At 41.6% G+C, this 16,319-nt stretch overlaps 1 protein-coding gene across 1 annotated transcript; it reads right to left on the bottom strand.

Annotated features, from left to right (window-relative positions):
- Positions 1-7,540: 7,540 nt before the first annotated feature.
- LOC310959121 (BCL2/adenovirus E1B 19 kDa protein-interacting protein 3) lies at positions 7,541-16,031 on the bottom strand. Its single transcript, XM_083930361.1, has 6 exons — positions 15,924-16,031; positions 11,931-12,081; positions 11,644-11,722; positions 10,514-10,587; positions 9,598-9,744; positions 7,541-8,129 (listed from the first exon to the last, which is right to left on the bottom strand). Exons 1-6 carry the CDS (start codon positions 15,964-15,966, stop codon positions 8,081-8,083), a joined length of 543 nt encoding a protein of 180 aa, XP_083786487.1. The 5' UTR covers positions 15,967-16,031; the 3' UTR covers positions 7,541-8,080.
- Positions 16,032-16,319: the final 288 nt, after the last annotated feature.

Below are 16,319 nucleotides of genomic sequence, written 5' to 3'. Positions count from 1 at the left end.
TTGGCTCCTACTGGCTGCTACCTATTCCCACAGGCTCCTACACAAATGTGCTGTACATGAGTAGCTAATAATCCAGTCTATTTGCCACCTCCAGACTTTGAGTAGTTATTTCACAAAGTGTCTGAAACACAAGGAGGTTCTTTCCCTTTCCTTCCAGGAATCCAATGTGACACCTTTCCCATGTGCCCTCGTTTCCCCCCTCCATCCCAAGGCAAAGTCAGGAAATGAGCGTTCTGGAGCCCGCGCCTTAACAAGCCGTGTTAACCGTCCGGCAGAGCTTCAGACAGGCTGCTTGCTCATGAGGCCTCCGGGTCGTCAGCAAGTCTGGCACCACGCGAGTTGCCACATTTGGCAGAGATGAGGAGGCTTAGGCCTTAATGATGTTTGTTTTTCCGTTCCTCTTTGCGTGTTGCATCCTATTTTTAATCCAACATATTCCATGATGAACATCTGACATTGAGCATACAAAAATACTGAATCTGTAGATGTTTCACATTCAATAAATGCCATGTTTCAGTGGCTGCTGATGTTCCCACTTAAAAGGACAAACACAAGTATCCATAGCAACAAACAGCAGATAATGAGTCATAGTTTCCATACGTCTACCACAGGTGTTTCTTGTGGTTAGTCTGTACACCGCCGCTCTGGTATTTTGTTGTGTGGGCCGATGTGGTCTCCATCCAGTCCGCAGCAGGACACCCAGGAGTTTTTATCTGCCATCTGATTGGTTTTCACAATGAGCCTTTACAGGCATTTGGGTTCTGGATCACAGAAAGCCCCACAGACCTCTATGCACGGTCTGCAGCTGCAGCCAGGAGACCACATCAGTCTGCCGGCGGACCTGGGTTGAGTCACATCGTGGCGCGGTTGATGAGGTCAGACAGTGAACGCTGCAGCTGGCTCGGAGATAAAACCAAACCCCAAATGTCTCTGACACCATCTCCAGACTATTTTTATTCGTGATACCGATATGACCGAATCCCTGAGACTCTAACATTTACACTCGTAACTCAGCTTTTCTTTCTATGGTTCATTGGCAACAGACACTGAAGATTATAGGACTGCTGTGCCCATAGTGACAACAAAATGTACTGTGTTACCAATGAATAATACGCAGCCAACCTGAAGCTGTGGCTTCATGCAGCAAAAAGAGAAAAGACAGGGTTGTTTGTGCTCTAAGCTGAAGTCTGACAATTAGCATTTTTAAAAATCATTGAGCCGAAAAAAGAAAACAAGAGAAAATGCTCAGAAACGAGAATGATTAAAGGTGCATAATAGCAAGCATGTGGCACATCAGTAGATGAACAAAGGAAGATGTTTTGTTTCATTCCAAAGAAGATAAAAGGAGAAACAAATATTTGATTTATTGTATTTATTCTCATCAAATCCACAGAGGAAATTCTTCCTTTTATTTCTTGTGTGTCCTGTTTCTTACCCACGGTCAAGTTCCTTCATCTAAAAATTTGCCGTAACTCATCATAAACACATTTGGTCTTTGTTATTCTTCTTCTGGTACATTACGTTTGGATCATTTATCAAGTTTCTTGGATTCATTTGTCAATTTTACGCTGTGCAGAAATGTGTTCATAATTTACTCTATGCACTATACCGTATATAGCAATATTACTCACTGCCACTGTGAGTATTTAGCCCTTTCTTACTTATACTTATTATATGCCATTTAATCCTCTTTAAATAATCTATATATGACAGAAATGGTACTCATAAATATATCACTTGTCTCTTCAGCTACATTTTTTGGCATAATTGAAAAAGATTTACGGATGTTGAATGTGTAGGGAAAAAAAGGGTTTTATGTCCCAGTAATAAAGAAAATAATTACATTCACCACATAAAGGTTCCTCTTCACAAGACGGCCTTTCATAAAACATCAGTGCCCTCGTGTTTGATGAATGGACACAGAGTTTTTACAACACAGCAAACCACAGCTGGATGTGACCATAAGTCTCCTTGCTCCGGCACTGAGTGCTAAAGTGCTCATTACACTGTGGGACGCAATGTCTTACAAGCTCTGCACTGTCTTACCTGATGAAGTTACATAACAGCAGCCAGTCAGCACGTCAGAGAGGTCTGATCTAACACCTCATTAAATCTGCAGCATCTATCAAAACCTCCACCCTTGCTGGCGGAGGGGACTCACTCCAAACCCAAAATTACAGCATTAAATTGCCTGAATTTTTGGTATTAGACAGACTGTGTGCGTCTGAACTCAAGGCAGAGGCTTAATAAACGGACCCACATCCTGCAGCGTATTTAGACTGCAAACTCTTGAGCCAAATTGGTATGTCATGGGGGATAAAGCTGCCGAGTTTCCTGGAATCGTCTAACACAACGTAGAGGGCATGAATACAAATTATACATCAAATGTTATAGATCCAAAATTAATAAGAAAATGCATTCCCAGCTAATACGGAACGGAAAATCTTTAGAAATGAGACACACTGTTCATTACAATTGTAGATTTATTTCATCTTTGGCTTTGAGGAATTCAAATTGATGCAGACCTATTTGTTTGAGTCTGGCTTCTGTATAAAAAAATAGCATTTTTGAATCCTTAGATAACCAACTTTGGAAAATGACAGGAAACCAATGAAGCCATTGTAAGATTTTTTCAATTCCATTTACCTTACCGAATCGCCCGCCTTCACTTTTCTCTGTAAAATCACTCAAAACGATCTCAGTCGTGGACACTGTAACATAAACCCCGATGCCCTTCTCGGAAAAACACAGCCATTACCCCTGAAGATTGATGATAGGTGCACAAATCTCAGATTAGCCTCAGTGCGATGGGGGGGACCGTATCGTTTCTAAAACAACAAATGTGGTTTGAGTGTCTCACTACATTTTTCAGTATTATGCAAAGGTGCGTAATAAACGCCCCCGCAAAGCCGCTGGTTGAAGTTGCGGTTGATGGTTTTGCCATGTGTAAACTGTGAGTTCACTCTCAGACCATCTCAGACTCTCCAGCTGCTCCTTCAGTCACTCTACACCAGCTGGACGCGTTCACACTCACTCACTTCATCTCAATGCACGTCTCACCGACACCTCCACATCTCATACTGTAGTTGGAGACCGCTGTAAATCACCACCGTAGAAACTTGACACCAAGTCGGCCCCTGTAAATCTCTCTCTCTGTTTTTCACACCAATGCTACCTTTTCCAATTTCCTGACTTTTCTCTTTTTCCTTTCACTTTTTAGCAATTGTAGCAGCAAGACTCTAGGGATTGCAATATCAGATCACCACTTGGACAAAGACTCAAATATCTCAACAACTGTTAGATTGATCTCCATGAAAATGTGTCCAGACATTCATGGTCTCCAGATGATGAATCTTAATGACGTTAGTGATCCCCTGAGTTTTCCTCCTCCTAGTTTGAGAATGAGAGTCTGTGTGAAAGGTCTTGACAAGTCTGGTTCAAATATTCATGTTTCCCTCCTGATGAAATGTGATAACCTTGGCCATCCCTTATTTAGAATTTTTCCAATACTTTGGTTTATGACTACATACCTGCAAAACTAACAAGATTCCCACCGGCCTCAGCTGTACTTTGTGGTTATTGCTAATTAGCAAATGTTATGCTTGCAATACTGAGACTCTAGATCAAAGCACCACTGTGCCCAAGGTCTGGCTTAAGGAGCAGCTAGCATGGTTGTAGACTCGTATACCCTGCTAACATAGTTGATAGACTTCTTTCCCATTGCCAGTAGACGATCCTGACTTTAAGTTGTTTTTTTTCTGCTGGACACGTCACAAACGCACCTCAAAACCCACAAAACAGGGTTAGAAAACAGTAGAAAACAGCATGGAAAATGGTGGTTACTTCCTTTTTTTATATACCTAATACAGTCTCTTTCAAACTCTGCACAGACTAATTTGGAGCGATGTCAGAGCTCTGCTCCGGCGGCAACCCAGTCACCGAGATAAAAAATGTTGGCATTGTATGTTTATGAATATCAAATTCTCAACCTGTTCTCATTCCCTTCCCGTCACAGGCCAACACTTTCTGATGCTCTACAGTTGCAGTTTCAAACACGATTCACATTGTGACTTAATTCATTGTGACCACATGGTTAAGTACGTGTGTGATGTAATTAAGTTTCACTTTGACACAGGACGAGACATGTGTTTGACCCAACAGTTGAGTGCTTCCATACTGCACTACAACAACAACAACAACAACAATGATTCTACATAGAACAACATGAATCGAACAATTGCCTCAGGATGTGAGGACAAAACACACCTACACTATATTGAGCAGTGTGTTGACACAGTACGAACAGCGCTGCATTGTGCTCCATTGAGTCTTATTCCAGGTGCTCTCATTAATCCTTCATAGTTCTGGCACGTTGAGACACAGCGTGTCTGGGCTAGAAAGGTCCGCCATCCAGTGGGAAACAACACATAGTAGGAAAGCACACTGGGTCATTTGTTCAGACACAGTCAAAGTGCTGCAATGTTTTCAAGAGTGAGTATGAAAAATGCAAGGAAGCTTCCGGCACACAATCCCATCTCAAGAGACACAGAGATCTCTTCCTACAAACCTTAATTCTGTATTCATTGAAGCGAACATAAAGTACGAATTGTTGAATGCAACTATTTAAGAACAAAACGTGTTTTTTTTGTTTTACCCCGTAGGAGTCTGTGAACAAGTGTTACTGTACGTGTCTGATTTGTGAGTGGGTGTATACGTCATTCTGTTATGTGGCATTATAGCCTACTATTTTCTTTTATAATAAGTGATTCATGAGGGGGAAGTGGGCCACATGTGGTAAAGTGAGGTTACTTGAGATGCAGGCTCAAATTAGTGACCTTGTTTGAATGTTAAGGCACTGACTCCATGCCAACTTAACTGTTACATCCAAACCCTTTGAAACTGTACTCTCCATTTCCTGCCTAGCAGTATAGGAGCAGGGAGATGATGTTTTTCCCAGACAGACAGACGTCCGATCTCTAAAGTGAAGTCCAGGAAATGAACAGATTTATTCCACATTTTGACTCAAGCCTCATTGTCCTCTAACTTCAACAGTAACAAGTTCTTTCATAATACCAAATGCTCAGATTCCCGCGTGGCCACCGTATCCCACATGTATCTGTAAGTCTTCACCTTTTATGCTCACAAAAATCACATGTGGCATTTAAGGCTGTTCGCTGTAGTAATTGTCCCCGTTTTTCACGGAGGATATTACAGGGATGACTTAACACAGTCCCCTGCTACGAAGAAGTCACTAAGGTTCACAGCAAAGGGGGATACAACTGTGTGAGAACATGATGATTTACAACCGCCTGTGCCACCTGTGACTGCCTGTTTGCCCCAAGCTGAGGATAAACTGTTCGGGGGGGTTGAATCAAGGACAAGCCCAAGGCCAACATTCATAGCTTAAATGATTATTCAGGTCTATTTTCATTGTTTTCACCATATTTTCTCTTGATTATGATGCAACTGCTTTCACTGAGATCTGGGAACACAGCGACAAAGTAATGTCATCCGACGGGGCAAGAAACAATTGGAACAGTTTCAGTCAACAAAAGTCTACAGTTGTCACCATCTTGGTGTACAGTTACCGTGGTTACAGGTGACATTAGCTTACCTTCCGGCCTGCGTGTTTTCATGGTCCCAGCTGTTTTTGCGGCCGGTCTTACTCAATTTTTCCGCACGACCGTGTATGCATTTTGTCTATAAATCTGATACTTGATTCCTTCTGAGAAACGAGAACTGTTAGCTAACACAACAAGAGACATTTTGGGTGGTTGTATTTCACTAGAGTTTTTGTTTTAAAAGGTTACATGTTTAGTGTTATTCTTGGTTTTATCATGAAAAAATGTCATTGACGATTGTTTCGTCATAGTTTCTGTTGTCGTTGTTTCTCAAGAAGTAAAACTGAAAGAAAGCACACCTAAAATGCTGATAATAATCCCTCACTGCACAGAAACACAGCACACAACTGTGCTCAATACAATATAACCAGGAGGAAGATTTTTAAACCATGATGGATGTTTGTGTATTTATTGTTTTAATCGTTCTTCTCTAAAGAAATAATGCTAATCTGGGGTGTGAGGTTTAAACCTATATGATGACTGCTCATGTTTTTTCCCCATTTGCTTCTTTTTTCAAAAAATTTGTCAAAACTACGAAAAAATTATACCAAAGATGTGAAATGCTGGAATTGAACCATTTTAACTTCAATTTCAACATTACAAAACAAATAGATTAATGGTAGTCAAGGACGATGAATGGACATTTTTCATGCACATGTTAAACATTTCACCTACTGACAACGTACTTCCTGTTGTTCCTTGTTGTGTAAAAGTGATGCCAAAACATGGACTAGTAGCTAGGCATAGTTTGTGGATGCCTGTGAATGGAAACCAGGTGCTTTTGTGCTCTGCCAACGCAGGCTTGTTGTTGCACCGTCAGCTTGGTGTGTCTAGAAGTAACTTAACAAGCTTAGCGGGAACCCTCACATCAAACACTCCGCTAATGGCTGATAAACTTGTTGGGGTTTGGTCGGGCCGGACAACAAATGCTCACGTTTACGTTCAAGGCAGCACAGACAAACCTCAGTGTGCTTCTCAGACTGTCCTTTCTAAATGCAAGCCAGCTATTTTCATGAGATGTTAAGGGGAAACGGCTTTCTGCTTTATGGGAAAGCAATAAAACGTCAAATCCTCCACTGGTCGAAGCAGCAGCTTGTTAAAAAAAAGGACAAAAAGACTTATGTGATGTAAGGAATGACACAGGCAGATGGAAAGAGACAGGCTGGTGTGATGTTATAACATTTCTGCATGAGCTCAGACAAGAGGAAGAGTCATCGTTGGTGGAGATCTGGTGTGAAAAACCCAAGTGAAATGTACATCGGAGAGCTTATCAGGACAAATCAACAGTGATTTTCAATGATTCACCTATTGGAATAACTGAATACATTTTAGACAGATGCTGTGGTTCATTTGTAGGTTGTCAGAGTCTTTCCTTTGATTGTCTACAAATAATCTCCAGACAAAAACTAAAAATGTATTCTACACCTACAGTATAAATTACTGGTCCAGCTTAATTCAGCAAATCTTAGATCTTTGCTGGCTTCATTTCCCCTGCATTTATTAAACAGAACATAGCACGAAAAACTCACTTTTAAGATGATCAGTCAGTTTTTTTGTGGGATGCCTTGATCAGAAAATATGGGATGCAGGTATATTCAGACAGACAATATGTTCTTTCTTTTTTTTTTTTTTTTAACTTTAAAGCATGTTCTAGTAGAAATCCAAAATACACATATAAAACTGAAAATGAGCATAACATGTCTCCTTTTAACGAGATGAACATGTGTATCACAAATACTGCCAGGATGTTACTGGAAGAGCAGATAAAAAGACCCAAGAGGCACATTAAAGGTTTTGAGGAGTGAAGTTTAATAGGATCATGATTGTCTTTGTCGGTCAAATATTTAATTGGATTATGGGACAAAAAGCACAACCAGAGCCACTCCTACATTCACTCAGACAACTAAAACTCTCTACATTAGGTACACCATCAGAGCAGGAAAAACCAAGACCCACTTTCAGCAGATCGGTGTTACAGAGGGTCATTACTTTTGACAAATGACAGACATTTTGCTTTTTTACAAAGGTTGGGTGAAAGGCTACCACATATTATCTTTCTCATTTTGTCCAAACACACTGTTCCCAAATCACTGTTTTCATCTCCTCCTTTCAAAGGGATTTACTGTTCTAGCTGAAAACCCTCTCTCCTCTCTCTTGTATCAGGCAATCTCTTCTCTCTGGTTATTCTTTAGCTGGTTGAGATCAGTGTTACTCTCCGGGAGAGTAAAAGTGACCTCAGTCTGACTCATTGGTCATCCATCCGCCCTCCGGGTCCTACGACACACACAGACTGGCAGATTGCTGCTGGGTAGACAGATGAACAGAGAAACAGAGGTACAGACGGGCAGGGTCCTAAGGTTGCACCATGACGTAGAAGGAAGGAGGCAAATTAGTGCAGTAACAGTCTGACCTCGTTGGCCAGACTGTCAGCGAATGGATGCACTGGGCTACAGCCGGCGTCACAGCGTGCTAGTTGTAGAAGCGGCCAATCGCTTTCCTATGTAGATCCTAAAAAGAGAAAGCAGTAATTGACAAATTGCTTAACCCCTCCCCAAAACAGCAGTTGTCCAATCATAGCGTAGCTACTGTAGCTAACTGTAGCTTCGGTGTTATGTTATCAAACAGGGCACCTGCACAGCGACAATATACGTTAACCAAAAATGCTTGTTTTTGCCACAGACGGGCTCAATTTGTCATTATAATTGTTCTGAAATCTTGCGGGAAGACACTGGAGCGGAACTTCAGAGAGGGAGAGTTTGTTTTGAAGCGTTGCTTTGTGCTATCTAAATTATTTTGAATAAAAACAATGGTTTTTGAATTGTGCCTACAATATGTGATGCTACCCATTAGCCCTGTACCCTAGATTTATACTAGCTTAACCAATGGCACACTAGCAACAAGTGTGCAAGAAATCTTTGGGGAAATCTAGTGCATCTCATGCCAAATGACTCTTTCACAGTCATTGGCAGACACACTGCCTGTTATTTACGGGTGTTGACTGACTTTTTTAAAGTGAAATGAAGCTCCATGAAGCATTTTCTTTATTTAATGAAGCCACTAGATGGAGCTCTTGGTTTAATGGAAAGCGGCTCAAGGACTGGTTATTCCATGAACTTTCTGCCCTTTGTTGAACATTGAGTGCCATCTAGTGGGCTCAGAAAATAAGGAAAATGCTTCATAGGCTTTCGTTTGGACATCTCTCCCTTTTCCACATCCACATTCATGAAGGCCTGTCCTACTCTGACTCTGGTATGCTAGTACTTGCCTTCTTCACAGAATGTGGAGGTGGGGGAAAATAATGCTCCTGGAGCGTGTTCGGTAGACGTTGATATGGCACACTGATTCATATCAAAAAGGTAGCCAACTCCTGCACTAGACTGTTACCTTTGGAAGCACACATGCAGAAGTTGTGGTTAGTTGTGCAACAAATGGATCCTAATAACTCTGGATACACTGCGGCTTGCAGACCATCTGGTCTGCAGTTTAACTGGGATGACTACTGCCAGCCAAAGAGGAGAAGAAATCCTACCAGAGCACATTTTCCTGATGACAAAATGCTGTTCCAAGAGTGGAGAGCTGCAGACAGAGCGGGGGTAGGCTATTGTTATTTGCTAAAGTAACTGTGTTGACCTGCGTCAGTAGCTACATACCGAAGTGTCTTCTCCATCTTTGTTCGAACCTTATAATAACAATCTGAGCGAAACCTTTCAGTGGCAAAAACAAAGACTTTGTGGACGTATAGTGTCTGTGCACAGGTTCCCCGTTTGATAACAGTGCAGCCCGGTTCGCGGCGGCCAGGCTGCAGTCCCCGCGCTCATTACTGGACCAATGCCAAAAAATGTTGATCATTAGTCACTTATACAGAAATACATGGGGAAATAGGGTCCATGTTGAAAAATACAGAAATTCCCCTTTAAGCTTTGGACTCGTCAACATGTTTATCTACAGATAGGAAGTAAATGTGCGTATGTCTCACCCGACTCCAAGTGTGAGTAGGTGTGAAGCCAGCAGAGAGGGAACAAGGATGAGGAGAACGTCTGAGGAGAAGATTCCTCTCTTCATCACCTCTGTCTTCCTCACGCTGAGGGAGCCCTGCTGCTTCGGGTGCTGAAACACAAACTCCCTGCAGAGAAAGTGGAGAGATAAGAGATGCAGGGAAAGGGAGGATAGAAAAGAAAAAACATAAACAGAGATAATGTGAACAGAAGAGAGGAGACTGAGAATGCAAGAAAGGTAGACGTACTAAGAGACCATTAAGAGCTGCCTGTCAGGTAGACTTATGGTTTTGTAGAAGATTAAATGTGTGGCAGTGTAAATAAACGAGGCTGATTCATGTGCATCTCAACCCTCAGAGGTAAAATCCGTCATCAAAATTTAAGACACAGCATAGGAACATGCTGTCAAAGAACAACTTAATCGCATTTTAAAATATTTTGCGAGTAAAGGGAGCCTGATGTGCCGAACGCAAAATAAATAATTCTTTCTTTAGTTCTATACAAATGCACTTCTTCAGTCTCACAGTCAACAACAAGACTCATAGTTAACAACAAGACTCATTGTTACAGCATGTAACTTCCCATGAAACCACAAAATTGTTATTTTTATGCTGAGTTTGAACTTTAGAGAGCTTGGTTAGCTGTTTCTCCCTGCTTTCAGTCTTTATGCTAATCTCAGCTAATTGCCCCGGTCCTCCAGCTTCATTCTTTATGCACAGGCATGAGAGCAACGATATTCTTATGTAACTCTGGGGAAGAAAGTACAGTTACTTCAAAACCATGGATATCTATACATTTACGCAAGTACTCTAATAACGTATGGATCAAGTTAAAGAAATACTGCAATCATGGATTAATATAAAAGAAAATGACTGATTTTACAAGAGCTGGTCTTACTTTGGTGGCATATTTTCAGGTCTACTGGACCAATCCCACACCCAGTCAGTGTCCACTCGCCGCTCAGCTTCCTCCTGCAACACACAGAAGGGATCAGATGTGCAACAGTAGTAAAAGAAGAGGAAGAAGAGTAGACAGAGAAGACAAACTCAAGACAGAGACCGTGATCTTAATCGTAGCAGCACATGTATATCGTGACACTGATAGCCACTTCTTGTGTTTGAACATATGTGTTGTACATCTTTGGGGGGGAACAACTTGAGACATATGACCTCAAGAAAGTTCAATGTCTGCAAGTGTTTTTTTTTAAACAATCAGTATAAAAACATTCTCTGTGCTTTGGTAAATGGTCAGCAAGAGTTTAAAATAACATGTATTGAAAGTATTTGTACGTAATGGGCTTTCAAATATAAGTCACCAGCATGGCACATTCATAGTTAAAGCTACTCTTACCTTTCTGGCATTTTTACACTTTTCTTTTGCAATCGTAAAATGCTCCTAATAAGCGTCTGGCACACTGAAACGTAATAGCATTATAGCAGGTGTGGAAGCTCAAAAATATTCAATTCTCATATTTCTAATAAAAGTCTGACCAATAATTTTATTCGGCCCGAATACAATTATTTGCAGAGCTTCCTGCCTGTCATCTATCACCTTTCACTTGCGCTATGTATGCTGCGTTCAAGTACCATGGGAAGCCCGGATTTTCGGACCTACAACTAGGCGAAGTGCACAGGAATGCCTGTCAAAGTGGAGCCTCCTACTAGCGAATTTGGGGTAGGTCGATCTCCCTCGAATTCGATAGTAGGGCTTTGTACTTTGACAGGCATTCCAGTGCACCTTTCCTAGTTGAAGGTACGAAACGCTGGACTTCCCATGGCACAGGAACGCAGCATTTCTCTCTCACAGCACGTTTCGGGGAGGGAGGGAGTGTCAGAGGTCAGGCAGGGGGAAGGGGGTTGGACTTTGGAGGGAAGAGCTGTGAGACATGGAAAAATGGTAAGAATTGTTTTAAATTTAAGTTTTAATTTAAGTTTTTTTCAGATTTTGCGGTTTTGAACTACAGATTACAACATGGAGGATGTAGTTATCTGACAAATATCTCGTGTGTCAGTGTTGAGAATGAATACCTGTATGGTGATACAGTCACTATCCTGCTCACTAGTTGGTCTTGGAGAAGTGGACTGTGGAGTGCCCACCTGTGGAGGACTGGACCAGAAAGACATTTACAGTGTGGGTTTAGTACCAACATATGGACTGTCAGCGGGGAAAGTAAACACATATTGTGAAAAACAAGCAAAGTTCCACTGCGCACAGAATGAAACTCATTACTGCAAATTATTCTCGCACCTCGCTGTGCAGCTCAAATCCCCAAAGAAAACAAAACAAATTCCACACAAACAAACTGCACCATTACCTGTCTCGACTCCTCTCACACTCCAGCTGTGCCTCCAGAAGGATCCTCTCCAGCTCCCCCTGCAGGGCGGAGGAGATGCTGTCCTGCGGCCCTGTCAGACTCTCCCTGCGGCTCACGGCTGCAATCAGCTCCTCCAGCTCGACCCAGGAGCCTGATGAGGAAACAGTACGAGCAGCAGAGTTTGTAATGACGCTGAGGCGAAACGAGCAAGGAGGCACACAACGGTAGGCCCTCGTGCACATATGTTAGACTGTAATGAGCCAGAAAGGAGTCGTGATGAGGAAAGTAAACAAATCCATAGGCTTAAAATCCAGTGTTTACATTTTGTTTCACTACGTGCTGCTGAGAATAAATCTGTCACTGAGAATGTTAGTGTTGGGTATTAATCAACTGAATTGCATTGTGCAGATGTTAACAGTGTTATTACTTTTACAAAAAGCTGTTGTCCTTATTAATGATTATGACCAGACTGTAATAAACGTAAAAAATGTTCTTATTAATGAATCAAACTGCATTATATTATCTCTGAATAATGCAGATCACTGATCATTTTTGTCTGTTCTCCATATTTGTATATATATTTTTTCACTTTTCTTTAGATTACTGACCACTGCAGCTTTTCTTCCTCTTCCGAGTCTCAGAATGATGCATGTAGTGTTTCACTCATATATAATACATATTGTAATATTATTATTTTAACTATTGGGCTGGGTGATATGGCCAAAAGCTTCTATCCTGATATAGATAATTTCATCTCTATAACAATGTATATCATCCTATAGCTTGTTTTCTGGTAATTCAATAAAGGAATAGTCTATATGACATGCCCATATGGTAATAACCTTTTATTGTATACTCCTGTGTGAATTGAATACTTGACACTTGACACACACATACTTGAAGGAAAAGTACAGAGTTTTTAATTTTTTTTCAGAACTTTTATACAAAATGAACATAACGTGCAAAGATCAGAATATAAAATATTATTATATTGAAGTAGGTATTGAACGCAGATCGGCCGCTGATTTCTTGACTTTGCAAGAAAGGCTGCAGAATATATGTGATAGACATTTTTTTAATATATAATTTTGAGGATATATATCCCCATATTGCCCAGCCCTATTCAACCATATCAGCCAAGTAGTTTCTGGAGTTGTTCTGATATCAGTATCTGAAATGCCTCACACTCTACCAAAAATGCTGGTATCTATCTGCAATAATGTTTGTCTGCACCGATCCGATACCACGTAATTTAGCCCTGAAAGAAATAGACTTTAAAAGTAGTGTAATTATGTTCTTTTTTAGTTATGAGGCATTTGTTCATGTTGTGTAACCTGAGCCAGGATCGGTTTTCAGTATTGGCTGATATGCAAGTTTGGATGTTTGAATTGGTAACATCTCTATTAGTTTTCCTCTAAAATGTAACAGCTTTAGTGTGGACAAAGTGGACAAGTGTGTGTTATTGTGCACTGACATATGGTGACTTAACAGCAGCTACCACAGATGTCCTGACGTGACATCAGATGACCTGAGAGACGTGAACGTGGGATGGACATCTGGCTGGACAGTGTTTTGTTACACACACACACACACACACACACACACACACACACACACACACACACACACACACACACACACGGACAAAAACACACAAACAGACTCAGACAAAGAGTGAAAGCCAGAGTCTGTTTCTCTCCGTCAATGAGTCCTGAAAACACACGCAGCCTATGAATGAATGGACACACACGGGTTCACTGGGTACATGAGCAGGGAGAGATTTACCCGTGCACACACACAAGCTAGTGTGTAGGGCGTGCACACACCCAAAGCTAAACAGTAGGGCAGGGCTAACTCATGATGACAACATGCACGCTTATGTAAGATCTTATTTCGGTTAGAGATTAGCCATTTACCCTCTCCCTTCCTCCCCTTGTTTATCTCTTGTCATGCTGTTTGTATCTCTCTGTGACACGGGCAGAATTGACTAAATATCAACACCTCATCTGCCTACCAAATTGTTCTTCCCTCTCATCCGATCCCTCACTTTACCTGGGTTTTTGACACTGCAAACAACAGAAGAGGGGTTAGAGACATGAGTGGGTACAGAGCTGGGAGGCAGGGAGAAGAAGAGGGAGGGCAGAGCAGGGAAACTGTGCCATTGCCCTAGTTATTTTTTTTTTAGAGAGAGTTGTGACATAACTGCCTTGTTGCCTGACTTATGTATCCGTCGCCATTCTGCAGCACTGAATCAGTTTCTATGGTGCAATCCTGTACACATTCATCTGTGCCACTGCCAAATCAGCTTTATGTAATGTGGACAAGAGCTGGATGTTAAAAGACTCAATGAACTGCAGCACAACAGGCTCATTTCTTATTTGCCCGACTATCACTGTCTGCTTACAGTTTGGGGAAAGGGCAGTTTTTTTCTTGCCTTGGATTTATATTTCATTTGACCATTTTTTTGCTCAAATAACGATTGAGAACATCAAACAAATGTTATGTCCACAGAGGTGTATTTTGTCATATGCAGAGGATAACAATCTAACTACCTATAAGAGTGTTTCAATCCATCGATTTTACGCACATTTTCAATTTGCGCATAACAATATCAGAACACTGGAAATTGAAAGTTGAAATATTGATTGATTGATATTCATATATTGAATATTACAAAATATGTACCCTCACCATCTTCCCCGGTAATTAAATGGCACTGGACCGGAAAAGTACCACCACCAGATATTTACCTCAATGTGACAAATTCCTAATACTCACTGTCGTGGATGAACTCACTGCACTGCATTTGGTTGGAAACTTGAAGAGGGACAATAGCGGTTCATTTGGTAGAGAGTGGCTGGGATTCCGGGTAAACACTGTGCCGATTTTTTTTTTTGGCTATTGCTAACTCCACCCCCAAGGTACAAGTCGTTGTACTTTTGGGGTGAGCAAAATATTGTTCCATTGACATATAGTGGACCGTGTGTGGCACATTTTTCTAAGTTACGGGGGTCGCTCAAAGCAAAAAGTTATAACAGAGCTCGGCCAATAAATTGCATGAGATATACTGTTTTGTATGTCGGCTGATAAATAATAATAAAAAATGCTTCTTAGAAATGGCAGGTTCTAGGTTTCAGGTAGTTTAGAAACAATGTCGGCTTTTTTATATACATGTATTATGTACATTTGTCCGCCACTGACAAGCTTTTACATTGGTCACAGCTCTTCTCAATCCTCATCTAAAGGATCCATGTCAAAGTGAATTGTTTATGTTATGTGTTTGTATTTAAAATATATATATTATTGGATAATAAGCCTCAACGCTGGATTTCATAATGTATATAACTATCAACATATCAGTATCGGTCAGGCTTTAGGTGATAACCCTGTTTTGCTTTTTTTACAAGTCAAGTTTAAGGCTCAACCCTCTATCATTTTTACACAGTCCCTTACTGTCCTGCTCTCCATTACATGTTCCACATGTTTCACCCATCTTGCTCTGTGCCAAGCAATGTGCAGGCAGCACAGTGGAGCTATAAGCGTCAGGACATCTCCACAGTAATTGGCTTACAGAGATACAAACAGGTGAGTCGGGGAATCCGTTTACACAATGACGGTGTCAGTGGCAACAACAATGGCAACAATAAAACTGCTAGTGCCCTCTTCTCTGTGAGGCACCCTCTCACCCCTGCTGTCACCCTGACACGCTGTTAGTGTCACGTTAGATGTCTGCACAGCACATCTGGAGACACACTGAGCCAATGCATGGGGTCGTTGTTTACATTGTTGACCCACTTATTATTAATATTTGCATTTGGGAAATTAAGTCGATATGTGCACACACAGCAGCTTTAATAATGATCTCTGAGCTCGTTGTTTAGTAGCAACACAACAAGCGTTAACGTCATCATGGCTGTAAAAGGTAAATAAATGAACGCCATGATATAAGAGCAAAACAAACGGCCTGGTCCATGTACCACCACCATCACTCACCGTAGAGTCCGTCCTCTGGTGTCTGCGAGCCGGACAGAGACATGCTTGGACGCCGGGGTCTGGATGGAGAGAGATGCTGACACTGGCCGAGGAGGACTAGCAGGTGCAAATGGGTTTCTGCCTTGTGCGCTTTTCTCTCAATCGAGTCTTGTGTGTTTGTTGTGGGCTAAAGAAGACACTGGGCACCAACGCTGCACTAATCCCCCCTCACCCCTCCTCCCCTCCCCTCCCTCCCTTTCCCACGTGTCGGGGGAGAAGAGGTAAACAAAACCAGCTGAGAGCTCAGCAGGTAAAAGCCACATCAACAAGACTCGAGCTGGTTTACTTGTCATATGCACAAATATTACAGCAAGAGTCGGTGTTGGCAATGCTATGATTGAGTCTCGGGCTCCTTCA

The sequence above is a fragment of the Echiichthys vipera genome, assembly GCF_963691815.1.
Source record: "Echiichthys vipera genome assembly, chromosome: 16".
Classification (NCBI taxonomy): Eukaryota; Metazoa; Chordata; class Actinopteri; order Perciformes; family Trachinidae; genus Echiichthys; species Echiichthys vipera.
This window is presented reverse-complemented; position numbering and strand designations above follow the sequence as displayed.

Excerpts from the sequence above, each read along its gene's own strand:
- LOC310959121 (XM_083930361.1), bottom strand. The coding sequence starts at position 15,966 with ATGTCTCTGTCCGGCTCGCAGACACCAGAGGACGGACTCTACG. Across the intron at positions 9,745-10,513 it reads CCTGAAAATATGCCACCAAA|GGAGTTTGTGTTTCAGCACC; the intron begins GTAAGACCAGCT and ends CTTTCTCTGCAG. Across the intron at positions 8,130-9,597 it reads CTACTCACACTTGGAGTCGG|GATCTACATAGGAAAGCGAT; the intron begins GTGAGACATACG and ends TTCTCTTTTTAG.